Source organism: Cucurbita pepo, chromosome 6, assembly GCF_057944985.1.
Source record: "Cucurbita pepo subsp. pepo isolate OVF chromosome 6, ASM5794498v1, whole genome shotgun sequence".
Lineage (NCBI taxonomy): Eukaryota > Viridiplantae > Streptophyta > Magnoliopsida > Cucurbitales > Cucurbitaceae > Cucurbita > Cucurbita pepo.
In genome coordinates, this window is record NC_141803.1 from 1008442 (window position 1) to 1023217 (window position 14776).

General features: G+C 37.8%; 3 protein-coding genes across 10 annotated transcripts; 2 read left to right on the forward strand and 1 right to left on the reverse strand.

Annotated features, from left to right (window-relative positions):
• LOC111796805 (uncharacterized) lies at positions 1-7629 on the forward strand. 6 transcript variants are annotated; one of them, XM_087124633.1, is made up of 14 exons: positions 1-294; positions 455-494; positions 604-670; positions 828-913; positions 1478-2538; positions 2627-2809; positions 2906-3072; positions 4282-4513; positions 4766-4901; positions 5402-5496; positions 5594-5717; positions 6207-6349; positions 6471-6559; positions 7125-7629. In XM_087124633.1, exons 1-12 carry the CDS (start codon positions 200-202, stop codon positions 6291-6293), a joined length of 2373 nt encoding a protein of 790 aa, XP_086980759.1. In that variant the 5' UTR covers positions 1-199; the 3' UTR covers positions 6294-6349; positions 6471-6559; positions 7125-7629. The 6 variants fall into 6 exon arrangements, with proteins under 6 accessions (XP_086980759.1, XP_023535335.1, XP_023535336.1 ...); XM_023679567.2 differs by having other exon boundaries at positions 7132-7629; XM_023679568.2 differs by having other exon boundaries at positions 7251-7629.
• Positions 7630-8204: 575 nt separating this feature from the next.
• LOC111797235 (uncharacterized) lies at positions 8205-12079 on the forward strand. Of its 2 annotated transcripts, XM_023680187.2 has the most exons (8): positions 8205-8344; positions 8475-8749; positions 9074-9203; positions 9381-9467; positions 9554-10222; positions 10442-10790; positions 11085-11166; positions 11573-12079. In XM_023680187.2, the coding sequence occupies exons 2-8, from the start codon at positions 8567-8569 to the stop codon at positions 11777-11779; spliced, it is 1707 nt and encodes a 568-aa protein (XP_023535955.2). In that variant the 5' UTR covers positions 8205-8344; positions 8475-8566; the 3' UTR covers positions 11780-12079. The 2 variants fall into 2 exon arrangements, with proteins under 2 accessions (XP_023535955.2, XP_023535954.2); XM_023680186.2 differs by having other exon boundaries at positions 8251-8749.
• LOC111797236 (triacylglycerol lipase OBL1) lies at positions 11580-14658 on the reverse strand. Of its 2 annotated transcripts, XM_023680190.2 has the most exons (6): positions 14240-14657; positions 13495-13694; positions 13379-13412; positions 12639-13252; positions 12411-12557; positions 11580-11823 (listed from the first exon to the last, which is right to left on the reverse strand). In XM_023680190.2, exons 1-6 carry the CDS (start codon positions 14553-14555, stop codon positions 11734-11736), a joined length of 1401 nt encoding a protein of 466 aa, XP_023535958.2. In that variant the 5' UTR covers positions 14556-14657; the 3' UTR covers positions 11580-11733. The 2 variants fall into 2 exon arrangements, with proteins under 2 accessions (XP_023535958.2, XP_023535957.2); XM_023680189.2 differs by lacking the exon at positions 11580-11823 and having other exon boundaries at positions 12221-12557; positions 14240-14658.
• Positions 14659-14776: the final 118 nt, after the last annotated feature.

Below are 14776 nucleotides of genomic sequence, written 5' to 3' on the forward strand. Positions count from 1 at the left end.
CCAGCATAGTTCAACGGGCTGTGGCTGTCGAGGCTGAAATTTCCTCTCTGACAACTTACAATATAGCTGTGTTCCCAAATTGCGCCGCCAAATTAGCGTCGCACTATTTTAGTAAGCTTCGAAAAATGGCGGTAGAAAGAGTGCCGTCGTAAACCGCTGATCGCAGTTCTTGACCCGAGCTTCCTTTTCCACCGACACAATGGGATCTAGCAACGAAGAATCCGAAGATGAAGCTGGAGTCTCTGCCATTAGGGCTCTCGGCTCTCTCTTTAAGTTGACCGAAGTTTTTCTTTGGTAACCACTTTTTATCACCTCTGTTATCGCCTGAAGATGAGGGAAATCTAAATTAAAAGAAATTAACCACTATGTTCTTGTTGTTGTTCAGTTCGACTTTTCCTCTTTTCCATTTCACTTGTTTGGGTATTGACAAAAATTTCTAATGGTTGCATTACAGGGACGATGAGACAGAAGTAGCTAGACGAGTGGAAAGTAGTGTAAGTCTCTGATATCACTGTTTTTATTTACGGCACTGATAATTCATTGAGTTCTCTTTGCTCCCTGGTTACTTTCCAATCTACTCATTCCTTTGTTTGTTTTAACAAGTTAGCTCTGGATGCTGATGATGCCAATAACGAAAAGTTCAGAGAGAAAATCTGTTCTACAATCACTGGCAAGTGTTTCATTCGTCAATCTCTTCGTTTACCTAGGCTTTTATTTTATTTTAGTTATGAGATATTTGTGGCCAAATATGACGTTTACCCACTATTTCTATGGCATAATCATGCTGTTGATTGGTGCTAAAGGGTCTGCTCGATTTTTTTGGCCAGATATCAGCTTATCACCGGAGGATATCGAACTTACTGAACAGATGAATGCTCTGGGGCTTCCTCTCTCATTCCACACAAACAAAGAGGTACTTCTATATACTACTTCTGTATATTACTTACCCAACATGTTGAAACTCCTGTACTCTAGAAGTATACATTCTATTAATTAATTTCAACAGTCTTATCTTCCGTGGATGTTAAAAAACGGTTAACTGCATCGCCAAGTCAGTTTGCATCAATGTTGTGTCAATTCTACATTAATAGCAGGCTAAGGAACAATTTAACGCATTACATACATAAGCTATTCCACATACCCTATTTTCCCCCATTCTTTTGGCCATATCCTCCTATAGTTATTGGAAATCATACAGTAACTGTAGTTGCTCTACCATACCTTTTGTTTCATTTCTTCAAGAACAGCTGCAAGTACTAATGTGAGAGCCGTATATCTATTGCATTACAAGTATGAAGTATTTAGCCTCATTTACTCTTAGCAGCTGTCGGCAGATTGATTTGTAAATGATCTGGAAATATGATTTTTCTGGAAGAAGGATAACTAAATGGATTGACCGTTTTATACATTACCATAACCATTGGTTGGAAATAATATTTTCTGCATTTATCCATAGTCGTGATGTTTTACCATGTAGCAGAGGAGAACTGGAATCACCATGGGCAAAAGAAAAACAACTGTCAAGCATTCTAGAATCCAGCAGGGATTTCTAGACAAAGAAGTGGAGTTTCCCAAATTCAGCAGCAGGGGTGAGATTGTAGCTAACATTAATTTGAATGATGAAGCAATAGGTTCTCTATGTTGCTCGTCTATGGTGAACCAAAGTGAGGCATCTGATTGTGATGCTGTGTTTGAAGCCAATGAATCCCATGTCATCTTTGATGGAGATATTTCACCTAATTCAAGTGGACTTATTCATGGTGCTGTTGAAGAACAATTTTGCGATGTTACATGTGATATTGTGCTGAATAACAGGGGAGACCATGAGTCAGGTGATGCTGTGTTGGGGGATCATGCAAAAGTTAGATTGAGTTCAATTGGTTTGGATAAAGGTCATTCTCCAAGAATATGTATGACAGGTTTTGATGTCAGCCATGGCAAGCAGGAGGAAGTTGAACTGCCTATGGAGTTAGAAGGTTCATCCACAACTTTACAAGATACTGAAGTGCAGAAGATTGACATTGACAGTGGCATTGGACTGCCATTAGTAGCTGAACAATCTTTCCTTCATATGGGAGCAGACTATAACGAAAATGACCATGTTGTTGGATGTATTCAGGAGTATGGAGAATGGACGGTGTATTGGGATTCTTTTTATATGAGAAACTACTTTTATAATATAAAGACACATGAGTCTACTTGGAACCCTCCTCCAGGGTTGGAACATTTTGCACATTTTGATGCCAATTTCACAGAAAATGAATCAATTGCCGAAGTTGCTGAAATGGATGTATTAGAAGACGCAAAACCAGAAGATATTTGTAGTGTGCTTGTTGATACCAGGTCATGTATGAATTTACCTGGTGATAACATTCATTGTCAACCACCTGATGCACTGTTGGAGAGCTCTGGTATTTTAGTTGAGGGCTCCAAGAGTAGGGCCTCTGTCAATACTTCAATTCACAGTTATATGCAACCTGATGAACCTCATGAGTGGTTGACGAGTTGTAGAAATACCAGGGAAATTATCGAATGCAGGTTCTTGACCTCTTGTCTATGATTTCTATTTCTTACTTTTTCTCATTTACTTGTTGGAGGGGTATATTGATTATTATTGTGATTTCAGTTGTGAAGGTCATGTCAAGCAACCATGTCATGAGAACTGCAGCAATGGTTTCCAGCTCATTGTTGCAAATGAAGCTTCTGAACAGAAGACCTTCAGCCATTGCAAACCTAGTAACATGTACGCACCTGAGAAAGCTTTTGTCACTATAGATGATGAAGGTGCAGTGGGTTTAACTACTAGCAGGTAGCATTTGGAATCAGAATTGTAATTGATGCCTATTAGCTTCCTTATCTCACCACAAATTGCTCTTTTGTTTGGGCTCCCTTGCTGTGTTTCCAGTGTCTCTCATGTGCTTCAGCAGGCAGATCATATGGATGGTGATATGCATTTTGGAAACGAACCTACCATATGTACACTGGGTACTGAGCAAAATCTTTCTGGAAGAGATAGGAAAAAGAAAATGAAAAGAACACGCAGACGCGGACAATTATCTGATAAAAATGAAGGTTTATTTTTCTACCTCCATTGTACCTGCAAAATGCTTAGTTTTGTCATCAATAGACATTTTATAACGTTCCACTCCATCAAGTTTCAGTAATTAAATCTTTTTGCCAGCAGAAAGGGGAATATGGAAAGATTTTGGGAGAAGTAAATGGACAGGACAGGTCAATTTGTAGGGTTGGTTAGTTATTAAATTATGACACATACATTTAAGAATCTGAAATAAAAGTATGAATGTTTGGTCTTTTTTTTCTTTTAATTATATTAGTATTTTTCTCTATGAATAACCAAACTTTCATTGAAGAAAATAAAAGAATATAAGGGCATGCGGAAAAGAAAGCTCACAAAAGTGGAGGCTACCTGAAAGTAAGGCCTCCAATCGAGCAAGATAAAAATTAAACTAATAATTACAAAAAGCTCTGTAACCGAAGCCCCCAGGATACATGGAACCTAGCAAGGAGTGAAACATCAAAAGGATTAAGCTCCTTCTCTCTAAAGATTCTGTTATTCCTCTCACCTCATTGCCCCCACAAAATAGCACATACTGCTGCTTGCCATGACATGGTTCAGAAGCTCCTTCTCTCTTAAAGATTATTTTGTTCAGAAGCTTCATTTGCAACAATGAGATGGTTTGTTGGAGATTACATGATCGAAGAACTCTCTTGTAATCCTTATCCACGGAGACCTGGAAGTGCCACTAACCCCACTCTAGTTTTGTTCAAAAGGGGATGGACCAAATTTACACGCAATAATCTTATACCACAGAGTGCGACAACCATTTGGCCAAAGGGCCTGGTTACGGGCTCTCTAACTTCCTATACCTAAATCCCCAAACAACTTATTTAAAGCTTTTGTCTTAGTAAGTTAATGTTGATCTATCTGAGAGGAAACAGATAAATTAATGGGTAAAAATTGTGTTTTCCCCTCCTCTTGGACAAGTCTTCATTTTGTAAAATTAGTGGTTTGGGCCTGCCTCAGGATTATGAACCTTATTTAGAGCTTTCGTATTATTCAACAATGTTAGTCCGACCAGTATGGTAGAAAATCAATTTTGTCTGGTGGTGTTTTGTGGTTGTAACTCACAACATAATTGCTACTGCCAAATTAGTCTCTTTCAGTAGCAGATAAGATTTCTTAGTTAACCTCATGATAGAAATCGATAACGGAATGCCAAAGAATTTTTTTCTCCCTGACAAACTAATTTTCGTCTGCAGAATTTCATTCTCCTGCAATCACTGAAGAGTATCCCACAAGTATTACTAAGTATTGGTGTCAGAGGTATCAACTTTTCTCCAGATTTGATGATGGTGTAAAAATGGACAAAGAAGGATGGTTTTCTGTAACTCCAGAGTCTATAGCTAGGCATCACGCATCACGTTGTGGTAGCAATATGATAATTGACTCTTTCACGGGCGTTGGAGGAAATGCCATCCAGTTTTCCCAAAGGTGATGTTTGGTTAATTTTTTCTTTGTTCATTTTCACAAGTTTACTGGGTTAGTTGACACCTTCATGTATCTTATAAAGTCAGATAATTGGTTAGGATGTTGTATAGTTTATTTTCCATTTGTACCAATAGTTGACGAATAAGTGGATCTGATCAGTTTGATGTGTTATTCTCTTTTAAAACTTCTAAAAGATCTTTAAGAGAATATTCCTGACATCATCTTTGTTTAATTAACTTATTAATGATACTACAGGGCCAAACATGTTATCGCAATTGATATTGATCCAACAAAGATTAGATATGCCCAACATAATGCTGCATTATATGGTGTTGAAGATCAAATAGATTTCATAAAGGGGGACTTCTTCCGTTTGGCCCCACGTCTCAAGGTATTGAGCCTTTTCATCTACAAAAGTTGTGATTTTTCATGTACTGGAATGAATGTTTATGTTAGAAAACAAATAATTTCCTGAGATATGTAATGAGATCTACCAAGTGTGAAATTTTATATGTTATTTCAAAATTTTAAAATTCTCCCTTTGGCGACTAATAACCAGCATTGTGAAAGCTTGTACTTTAGATGGTGAAAGTGTCATCTGTCTGATCATTGTTAGGAGAAGGTATTACCATAAGAATACTCTGTCTGTGTGAGTGACTGAATACTGTCATAAGATTATCGATTTTTGTTACTAATAATATAATGGATGCAATGATTTGTTGGCATCATTTATTAGGGAGTATTTTTGCAGTTTTCTTTTGAACTGTGGCTTTGATCTTGAATATTCTATTTTTTATTTTTTATTTTTTTTATTGATTTCTAAACTTTCAATGCTATACTTCCATCTCACTTTTAATTATATTAAATGTTGTTGGTCTCTACCTGCTGCAGGCCGACGTTATCTTCTTATCACCCCCTTGGGGAGGGCCTAATTATGCCAGAGTAGATATTTATGACCTAAAGACCATGCTCAGACCACATGATGGGTAAGCTTTCTGACTTTGATAGTTCATGCCCAGTCGATGTTGCACTATTATCTGTTTTACCATCATCTGAGCTTTGGTCTTGCCTGTACCTTTGCAGGTATTTTCTCTTCAACATTGCTAAGAAAATTGCTCCCGTCGTTGTCATGTTTCTTCCAAAGAATGTTAATCTTGACCAACTAGCGGAGATGGCTCTCTCTTCAAATCCTCCGTGGTCACTTGAGGTAAGAATATTCATTTTTATTTCTCAATCTGTTGTGAATTATTGGCATGCTTAAGAACTGACATCAATACATTGTCGATATTGTTGAATCTGGTACAGTGCTTCTAGTGGAATATGAAGAACAGGAGGGGTATTAGAATTGAATTGCCATAATAATGAATATCTAGGTTTTGCTATTCATTGTGCAATGTGCAATTTGCTGTCTGCGTTTAGAGCAGTAGTTTCTACTGCAAGTTAAATTTGTATTTTTCTTTATAAAGGAATGCTTATGAGTCTATACACTTGAATCATGAATGTGCTTGCAACCATCTGCACTCCTCTCCTAATTTGTAGAAGGTTAACTCTTTTCTTGCTCGATGCCATTTTCCCTACTTCTGATGGATAATATTTTACACCTTGACGTCGTGTAACTTAAACCAAAAATTCTTTCCAGAACTTTGTATCTTATTCACTTACTTTAAGTTCTAATTATTTTTAAGTGTGTTCTCAGGTTGAGAAAAACTTTTTAAATGGCAAGCTGAAGGCAATTACTGCTTACTTTAGCAATGGCTCTATGAACGAAAGCAATGTCACCTAATGCTTGATGTCACATTCTCCTTTTGAGAATTCTCCAGAAATTTTGATGGGTAGAAGGTACAAAATGAAGCTTGTTTTAGTTTATAGTTTTGCTCTACTGTTGCACTTTATTTTCTCTTGTACATTATACTAAGCTACAAGAAACCATTTAAGTTGTCGTTTTTTGCTGGCACAACAGGTGCTTAAATTATTGGCTTGACAATACAATTTTTCGGACATGGAGAAGAGGAATAGTTCACTGTACAATAAACAAAGCTCTTATAATTGGTGAGACCCTCTTACTTTTCAAGAAAAGGATTCACAGCTATTTAGGGAAAACGTTTCAGTTTTTGGTTGTATTTATTAAATTACTGGACCCATTTAGGGGGAAAAGGAAAAAAGAAAAGAAAAAGAAAAAACTGGGACTGATGGTAATTTAGTAAACAATATGACGTTAAATCATTCTCAAGTTTGGGGTTTCATGTGTAATATCCTTTGATCAAATTGATTGAAATTGAAATGAGTGGAAGATGTTTTGGAATCTGATTCTATTGGATGCGATAGTTACCCAGTGTCATTCTACATTCTTGATTGTCACTGAATTTCATTACTGGATATTTTGCATCTTCTTTCTGAATCTCTGATTCACAAAAATCAAAACCACAAGATCAATATTGAAGTTGTAAAAGTCGAAAATCCCAATGAACATGTTTAATCTGATATGTATGTCATAGATGACGTTGTAAATTTGTGAAGGGGGTTTTAGCCTCTTTATTTTGTAATGTTCTCTGTCTACAGATACACTACAGTTCAATATTTACTGTATTTTTTCCCTTGTGATACTGTATTTGAGTGTACAGAAGGGGCATTCTCTCATGGCTCAACGTTTCAAATAGCGCCATAGTAGAAAGATGGATAGTTTTATAAGCTTCAGTTAGATAAGGAACTGTTGTTACAATTACAATGTTATTTCCAGTAGAATTGGAAGGGGCTGATGGGTTAAGACCCAATCTTGGCACTCAACGAACTTATTTGAAGACGAAGTCATTTCGAATGTCGACTGCTCTATTTCGAGTCAACCTTGGCATGACGGATAAGTGTTGTAACATTCATTTATGCCCATTGGTTCTTACATCATGTAAAAATGTTAGATGAGAGTTGTTGAACTAAATGAAAAGAAGAAGAATAGGCTATTAGGAAGTGTTTGAGATGACATAGATGCTTGTAATTTTTGTTGTGTATTAGTTTTCAAGCCTCGTATTATTGTTATTATTTTTTTATATAGATTTCAACTTGGGTTCGAACCTACCAAATTGAGTATAAATCAGCAGCGAATGACGTGTATGATTAATGTTTCATTCTTTATTTCAATAATCATTAGATTTACATCAATTATTTGAAATAATTTCTTAGAACTATGATAATTTTCAAATTTCTTCCGATTCAATATTTCATTATTACTTTTTGTAAATTCAATAGCGAATCCATATGTATGGGTAAGTACGAGAGTGAGGTATAGCGTTGTGATTATAATGATCCCTATAATTTCTATTTCTACTTTGGATTTAACTAGTAGAATTGGAAGATTCAAATCTGTAGCAAAGTAGATTTTACATCATCTCAAGTGTAATAAATAGGTATATATCAATTATGGGTGAAGCATTAGATATGTGGCAGTAAAGGATGGAGAGGTTTGGTTTGGTAGACTAAATTTTAGTTATATAAGTTTTTAAAAAAAAATGATATTGTTCTCTCTCAAATAATTTGTGCACCTCCGGACACGCAACCTAACGTCTTCCCATCACCATCATGATATCTATCTTTCGTGGCCCCTCTTTTCCCGGGAAATAATACCCCCAGCGTACCATATATATTTAAATTTGGCAGACTGTTTCCTCTACCCCTTCTCTACCATCTGATTCTGATTCAATGAGTTTGGGGCTGGGGACCCTACTGCTCCACTGTTCCAGTCAATTCCCCCTGCAGATTTCTTTTTGTCAACAAAGGCTATCAATGGCGGAATCTTAAAAGCAGCGAAACATGAATTATGGGTTTTTTACCTGCTTTTCTACGGTAATTCTAATGGCGACTCATAATTAAGCATGCTTGACCCTGAGATAATGATGCTTCTGCATGCTGTCCGATTGCTATTTCCCTTAATGTCCGCCATTTCTTACGCATTTTTAAACCTTGTTTCTCCTAGAGAAAGGAACAGGCAATGTGCACATAATTTGCATTTTGTCTTCTTCTTTAAGCTTTTGTGTCTACTGAGCGAGCAGATTGAGAGTAGTGGCAATGGCGGAAGCTGCATTTTCCGCTGGATCGCGCTTCAGGACGCGTGATTCTAGTCCAGAGTCTGCCGTTTTCACTCTCGAGTCGAGTTATAGCGTTTTTTCTTCTACTTCTGCCAGTGTCGAACGCTGCTCTTTCGCCTCTGATGCTCACGATTATGACTCTCGAACCTCTGATATCTCCCTGGTAATCTCGTCACTTCTCTGAAGTAACTTGCTTCATTAATTTTTCTTGCGTTCTTCTTTCGCGTCCATGGAGTGAGTAGGTTTTAATAGCTTGCAAGCTTGTGAACGGTTTTCTAATTCCTTCGATTCTTGAGCAGATGCGATTTTGTTAAGGTATCGACAAAACAAAATTTTGAGTTAGTCGAATTGAATGAATATGGCTCTGACATTTTTTGTTTGAATTGTAAGATTTTGCATGCATAGTTGCAGTCCGAGCACTTCTTAGTGCACAATACTCGAGCTTATTGTTAACTTCTTTGCTACTGAATTTTTTATTTGACTAAAGCATCTGGAAGGGAACATTGAGGAATGCAAAGAAGAAAACTGTGGTCCAGATTCTGATCCGAAGGCAATCAATTCCTCTGTGGGAAGGGTGGAGCACACTCGTGTACCTGGAAAAAGAGAGAAAGTGAAAGGTATAGAGTTAGTTTTTAGGCTTAAAAATCAAATGAGCAAAAAAAAAAAAAAAAAAGTAGAAAATAATGTAAGAAAGTGTCGGGAGATTCTCAGAAATGAAAAAGTTCTTCGTGAGTTTTCACACTGAGTCATCCCAATCTTTTTCTCACGTTCCCGTATCTTGAAATCTTGGACAGTTGAAAAGGAAAATAGCAATACTGATTCGATGGATGGATGTCAACCATCGGATGTGGCTAGAAACTCCTTTTCTCTTGCTCTCAAAGGTAATTTGTTAGCCGGCTCAGTGATAATTGATAGTTGATAATCAGTCTTGGATAAAAATATTTACTTCACTCAACGCTTCTTACAGAATGTCGGGATCGGAGAACTAGATCCGAAGCTTTATTGAATAAGGTAGACAGGCAAAGAGCTGCTTCATTGGACCTGAATAATGTCACAGTCTCATCTCCTCGTCTGGAAATCATGAGAAAGAGCTCTTTCTCACCTATGACGTCTGATGTTAGTATGTTAAAAAGTCCTGCTGTGACGAGCTGTAGGCCTGCCAATGCTGAAATCCAAAAAGGTTGGAGCTCAGAAAGAATTCCCTTACATAAAAATTATAGCTTGAAGCAAGCGACTACGGCCTTCTTGCCTTTCAGTAATGGGAGAACACTGCCATCAAAGTGGGAAGATGCAGAGCGGTGGATCTTCAGTCCTGTTCTCAAAGATGGCGTAGTCAGATCTTCTGTCCCTCCACCTCAGAGGCGGCCCAAGTCAAAAAGTGGCCCACTTGGATTTCCTGTTATTGCATACAATTCGTCGTATTCACCCGGAATGCTGATGCTCGAAAGATCAAAGGAGGTGAATTTCGTGTCTTCACCCTTTTCGGAAGGGATGGTTGCTGCAGATGGGTTGGCAGTTCATTCGAGTGGTCGTGAAGCAGACAACCCTGCACAAACTCAGCCTTGCATATCACGCTCTGTTAGTGTGCATGGCTGTTCTCAAACGAGGAGGGAGTCTTCATTGACTAATTCAGTTGGTACAAGTTTAATTTTCTTTGAACAACATCTTCATTATGTCATGGTTGAATTGGTCATCGGATAGATTGAAATATGTCTAAATAGTTCGTCCTTTTGTCCTGGAGCATGTCAGAAGGGTATTAGTTCATAGATGTTGATAAAATCTGAATTATAATGATTTCAAGAATTTTCTAATCCTTCGAAATTACCAATTCTAACCGCTAAACATTTAAATGTAGCTCTGAACTCTAATGGAGTCGACAACTCAGCCAAGAATATATCTCGTGATGTTTCAAGAAGGGACATGGCGACCCAAATGAGCCCAGCTGATGACTTTAAATCATCTTTGGAGATTAGACCGCCTATCTCTATTGCCACTTCTTCTGTCCAACCCATTAGGGAGCTAAAGAGTCTGTCTTACTCGAAATCAGAAGTCAAGGATGTCGAGATTGATGGGCGTGTTACCCTGACTAGGTGGTCTAAGAGACACAAATCCCGGATTCCATGCAAGAGTCAATTTCATAAGAAAGATGCAGAGCCTGTGATCTGTGCTTGGGATGTACCTGACACAACAAGGAGTATCTCAAAGTACGTAAATTCTTCTACATAATCATATTGATATAAGATGGTATAATGCATCTCAAACTCTTCAAAACAATAAAAATGAATTTTGAAGAGCTTTTAAATATTGAAGAAAATAATGATTGCATCAAAGGGAGACAAAAGATATGCTTTCTGCATAACATGAAGGTTGGGACTTTGGTGTTGATTGACACTCACACTGCCATTAAACTGATGATAAGAATTCTATGAATTAGCAAGTTACCTGCGGAAAATAATATAACATTACCATTGACTGTTGCCACCCCACTCTTTTACCAGAGTAATGAGAGAGGAGGCAAAGATCACAGCGTGGGAGAATCTTCAAAAGGCAAAAGCTGAGGCTGCTATTAGGAAGTTAGAGGTAGTCTTCAACTCTACCTTCTACACTATTGACATATATATATCTATATATTCAAATGTGGCTTGCAATTTACAGAATCTACTGTTTTCCTTATTCTTATAAAAGGCTGTCTTTGGTTCAATCAATTTTTCTCTGATATATTCACCATATATAGGGAATTCCTTTTCGTAACACTAAATGTTGAGACTTGTCTTTTGAAATTTATTGCTTCATTCCCATAGAAGTTGTTGTAGTTATAGTCCTCATTGTTACTTGGTTATACCGCTATGCTGATCTTTTATATAATTTGCCATGCTTGATATTTTTGTTTCTCATGGGGAATTATGAGCATGCAATCTAAATTCTCACTACTCTGAGGGGGTATGGACATTTAAGGTATAGTGACTCATTTGGAAATATAATTCAGATGAAGCTAGAGAAGAAGAGATCATCATCCATGGATAAGATCATAAAAAGGTTGAAATCTGCTGAGAAGAAAGCTCAAGAAATGAGGAACTCCGTGCTAGCTAATCAGATGAACCAAGTTGATGGGTCTTCTCATGGAGGAATATCTTCTGTCAGAAACCTTCAGCGTACTTCGTTAAGTGGTTGCTTCACCTGCCACGCTTTCTGAGGCCGGCTCAAGGAAATTTCTGGTTTATATCCCAGATAACCTTTCTGCCATAAGGAAGTCTTTAGTCATTCTTTCTCCCTGCAAAATCCTCCCAACCAACCAAAAGAAGGAAAAGAAAAAGAAAAAGAGAAAGGAAAGTCTGGATTTTCTTTCAAATTACAAAGGTATTGAAAGCCTGTAAGGTTCATTAGGGATGTAGCGTATATGATACATTTGGATGTCTCTTGATTGTAGGAGATCCATTCTGATGAATTTCCATCTTATGATTATCTTTCTAATCCACTCATAATTTTAGCTTGACTTTCACTTTCTTCTTTCTACATAAACAATTATGTTTGGTAAAATTACTTTGGAATTGAGAATCATAATTGGCCATTGACATCATTGCCTACTACTTTAGAAGGGAATCGAATTTAAATTAACGTTAGACTAACATGCAAGTAAAAGGAAGATGAAAATTTTATGTTAATCTTGATCTTCGTATATGTTTTTAGTAGTCAGGTTCTATGCAGTAGTCTTCATTTCCAAGAATCTCCTGAGGTACGTTTAATTTTCCTAAACGGGTGGAATTAACATAGTCCGTAGGAATGTGAGCGGTGAGCCCTGGAATAAACAGTCCAATAAACCTTACCCCTTTCATTGGCAAACTCTCATAGTAATCATAACCCTTCACAAATGGGATCACGAAACTCCTTATAAGCTCCAACCATGCATTTAGATACTTGGGCACCAGCCATAGCAACGAGAAATAGTTCTTGTTTGGCTGCTCCTTCACAATCTGTATCCAACATTCAATATTATTCCTCATAACTCATTTTTTGACAAATTGGAAGAGAGGGTTCTTAAATTTTGTTCTTACTCTGCCTCTGTAAAGACTGTCAAAATAGATGCAGCTGCCGAAGTGTTTGTATTTGAAAATGATGCCATCAGCGGGAAGTCTAGGCACCAAGTCACTAAAATAAACGTATCTGTGATATTCAAAGTTGTATTTTTGGATGATGCTTACCATAAACTCTGCAAAGTGTCGGTCACCGGCTCTCGGCTGGCCGTAACTGTAGATGGCCTGTAGCTTCTCTAGCACCGTTGACTCGTCGTGAAGGCCAAGTATGGCAACGAAGAGGATAGCGAGAGCTGCGCCTAAGCTGTGGCCGGTGAAGATGAACCTTGCATTGGCATTGCTTTTGGCAATGTCAATGAGTTTTTGACGGAGAGTGTAGTAAGCGAATTGGGTTGTTGTTGTTGTTGGAATGAGTTCTTTGGGCCAACCTTTACGCTTTTGGAGGCCGAGAGCCTTCATGAAGCCACTATGAATGCGGCCAACGCCATGAATGTCGTACCAAGAGAAGTCCACATTTACTTGCCAATCGAATGCGTCCAGTGGAGAAGTCCCTCTGAAAGCTACCACTATTATGTTTGGATCTGAGGCTGTGTTTTGAAACATGAATGCTTGAGTCGTTGCTCGGTTTTGGAAATCTAGACATTTTATAATCGACTTCAATTAGATACTCACTTCGGATTGAATTTTAATCCATCAATCTCAAAAAAAAAACAAGATGGAATTAAGAAATTCTAACTGTGACAATAAATCCAATGCCGTACCATTCCAGAAATCGTAGTAACCGAGTAACTTCATCTGCAAGAGAGAAGGAAACAAAGAAAAGCTAAAATGTTCAACTATGTATATTAATAGGACGGTTCGGAGTATTCAAGTTTACCTTCCAACGATCGTTCACGACGGATTCGACAAAAGGAAGGGATTCATAGGACAGTTTGGAAGCCATTACAGTTAGGACACTATAATATCTGAAGGTGTCGTTAGGTTTTATGGAGCTATCCAAATCTCTTCTCCAATCTGTAAATCCCACAACCGACGTATAGTCTGGCGAATTTTTATCAGGCTGCACCAAAGTCTCTCCTGCAGATCATTAATATCCTTGTTGAGGATGGTTGGGAGAGAAGTTCTACATGGACTAATTAGATTGGATTTATAATTAAGGAATACTATCTCCATTGGAATGAGAATTTTTGGGGAACCAAAAGTAAAGCCGTAAGAGTTTTTATGCTCATAATAGAGAATATCATACCATTGCGGAGATCTATGATTCTTAACATGGTATCAGAGTCATGCCCTAATGAGATCCGTGATTCGAACAAAGAAGTTATGAGTCTCGAAAGTGTAGTCAAAATGTTTTATCCAACGAAGGGTGTTCTTTGTTTGAGGGCTCTAGAGAATGAGTTGAGCCTCAATTAAGGGGAGGCTGTTCGAGGGCTCCATAGGCTTCAGGGAGGTTCTATGGTGTACTTTGTTCAAGGAGAGGATTGTTGGGGGAGAGGTTGTTTGAGGGTTTCATAGGCTTTACGGGAGGCTATATGGTGTATTTTGTTTGAGGAGAGCATTGTTGGGAGGGGAGGTTGGTTGTTGGTTAACATAAAGCATATGAGAAAGTGAGTAAGAAATACCTCGCATCAACTTGATGAAAAGGCGCGGAATGCCACCGTTGAAGGAGACAAAGTTGAAGAGTTTTTGGAGGAAGACGTCTAAGTAAGCGAGCGGGGTGGCGATGGCGAGAATGAATATCTGCAACAGCAAGGAGACGAAGATTATTAATCGATCAGCAAAGCTTGTGTAAGAGTCTTCGTTGGCGTCGGGACAATCCATCAACTTCCTCTTTTTGAAGCCGAAAGGAAGTAAGAACAGAAACAGATCAAACAGGTTTGCATTATGCGGCTTTAGTATCACATAATTTTTACTAAATTCATGTTCCTTCCAAGCCATTTTCTTCTTCTTCTTCTTCTTCTTCTTCTTCTTCTTCTTCTTCTTCCCTAATGAAAAGTTGAAGAAGATGGTGTCTGTTTCAGAATCTTAACACTACCCTTCATTATTGCTGCATTTTTATAGTGATTAACACTCTTTAGTTTTCATTAAAAACAAATGATCTTCATTTGAGTCAGCTTTCCATGATCCCAATGGGTACAAGTTCTTAAAATGCATATGGA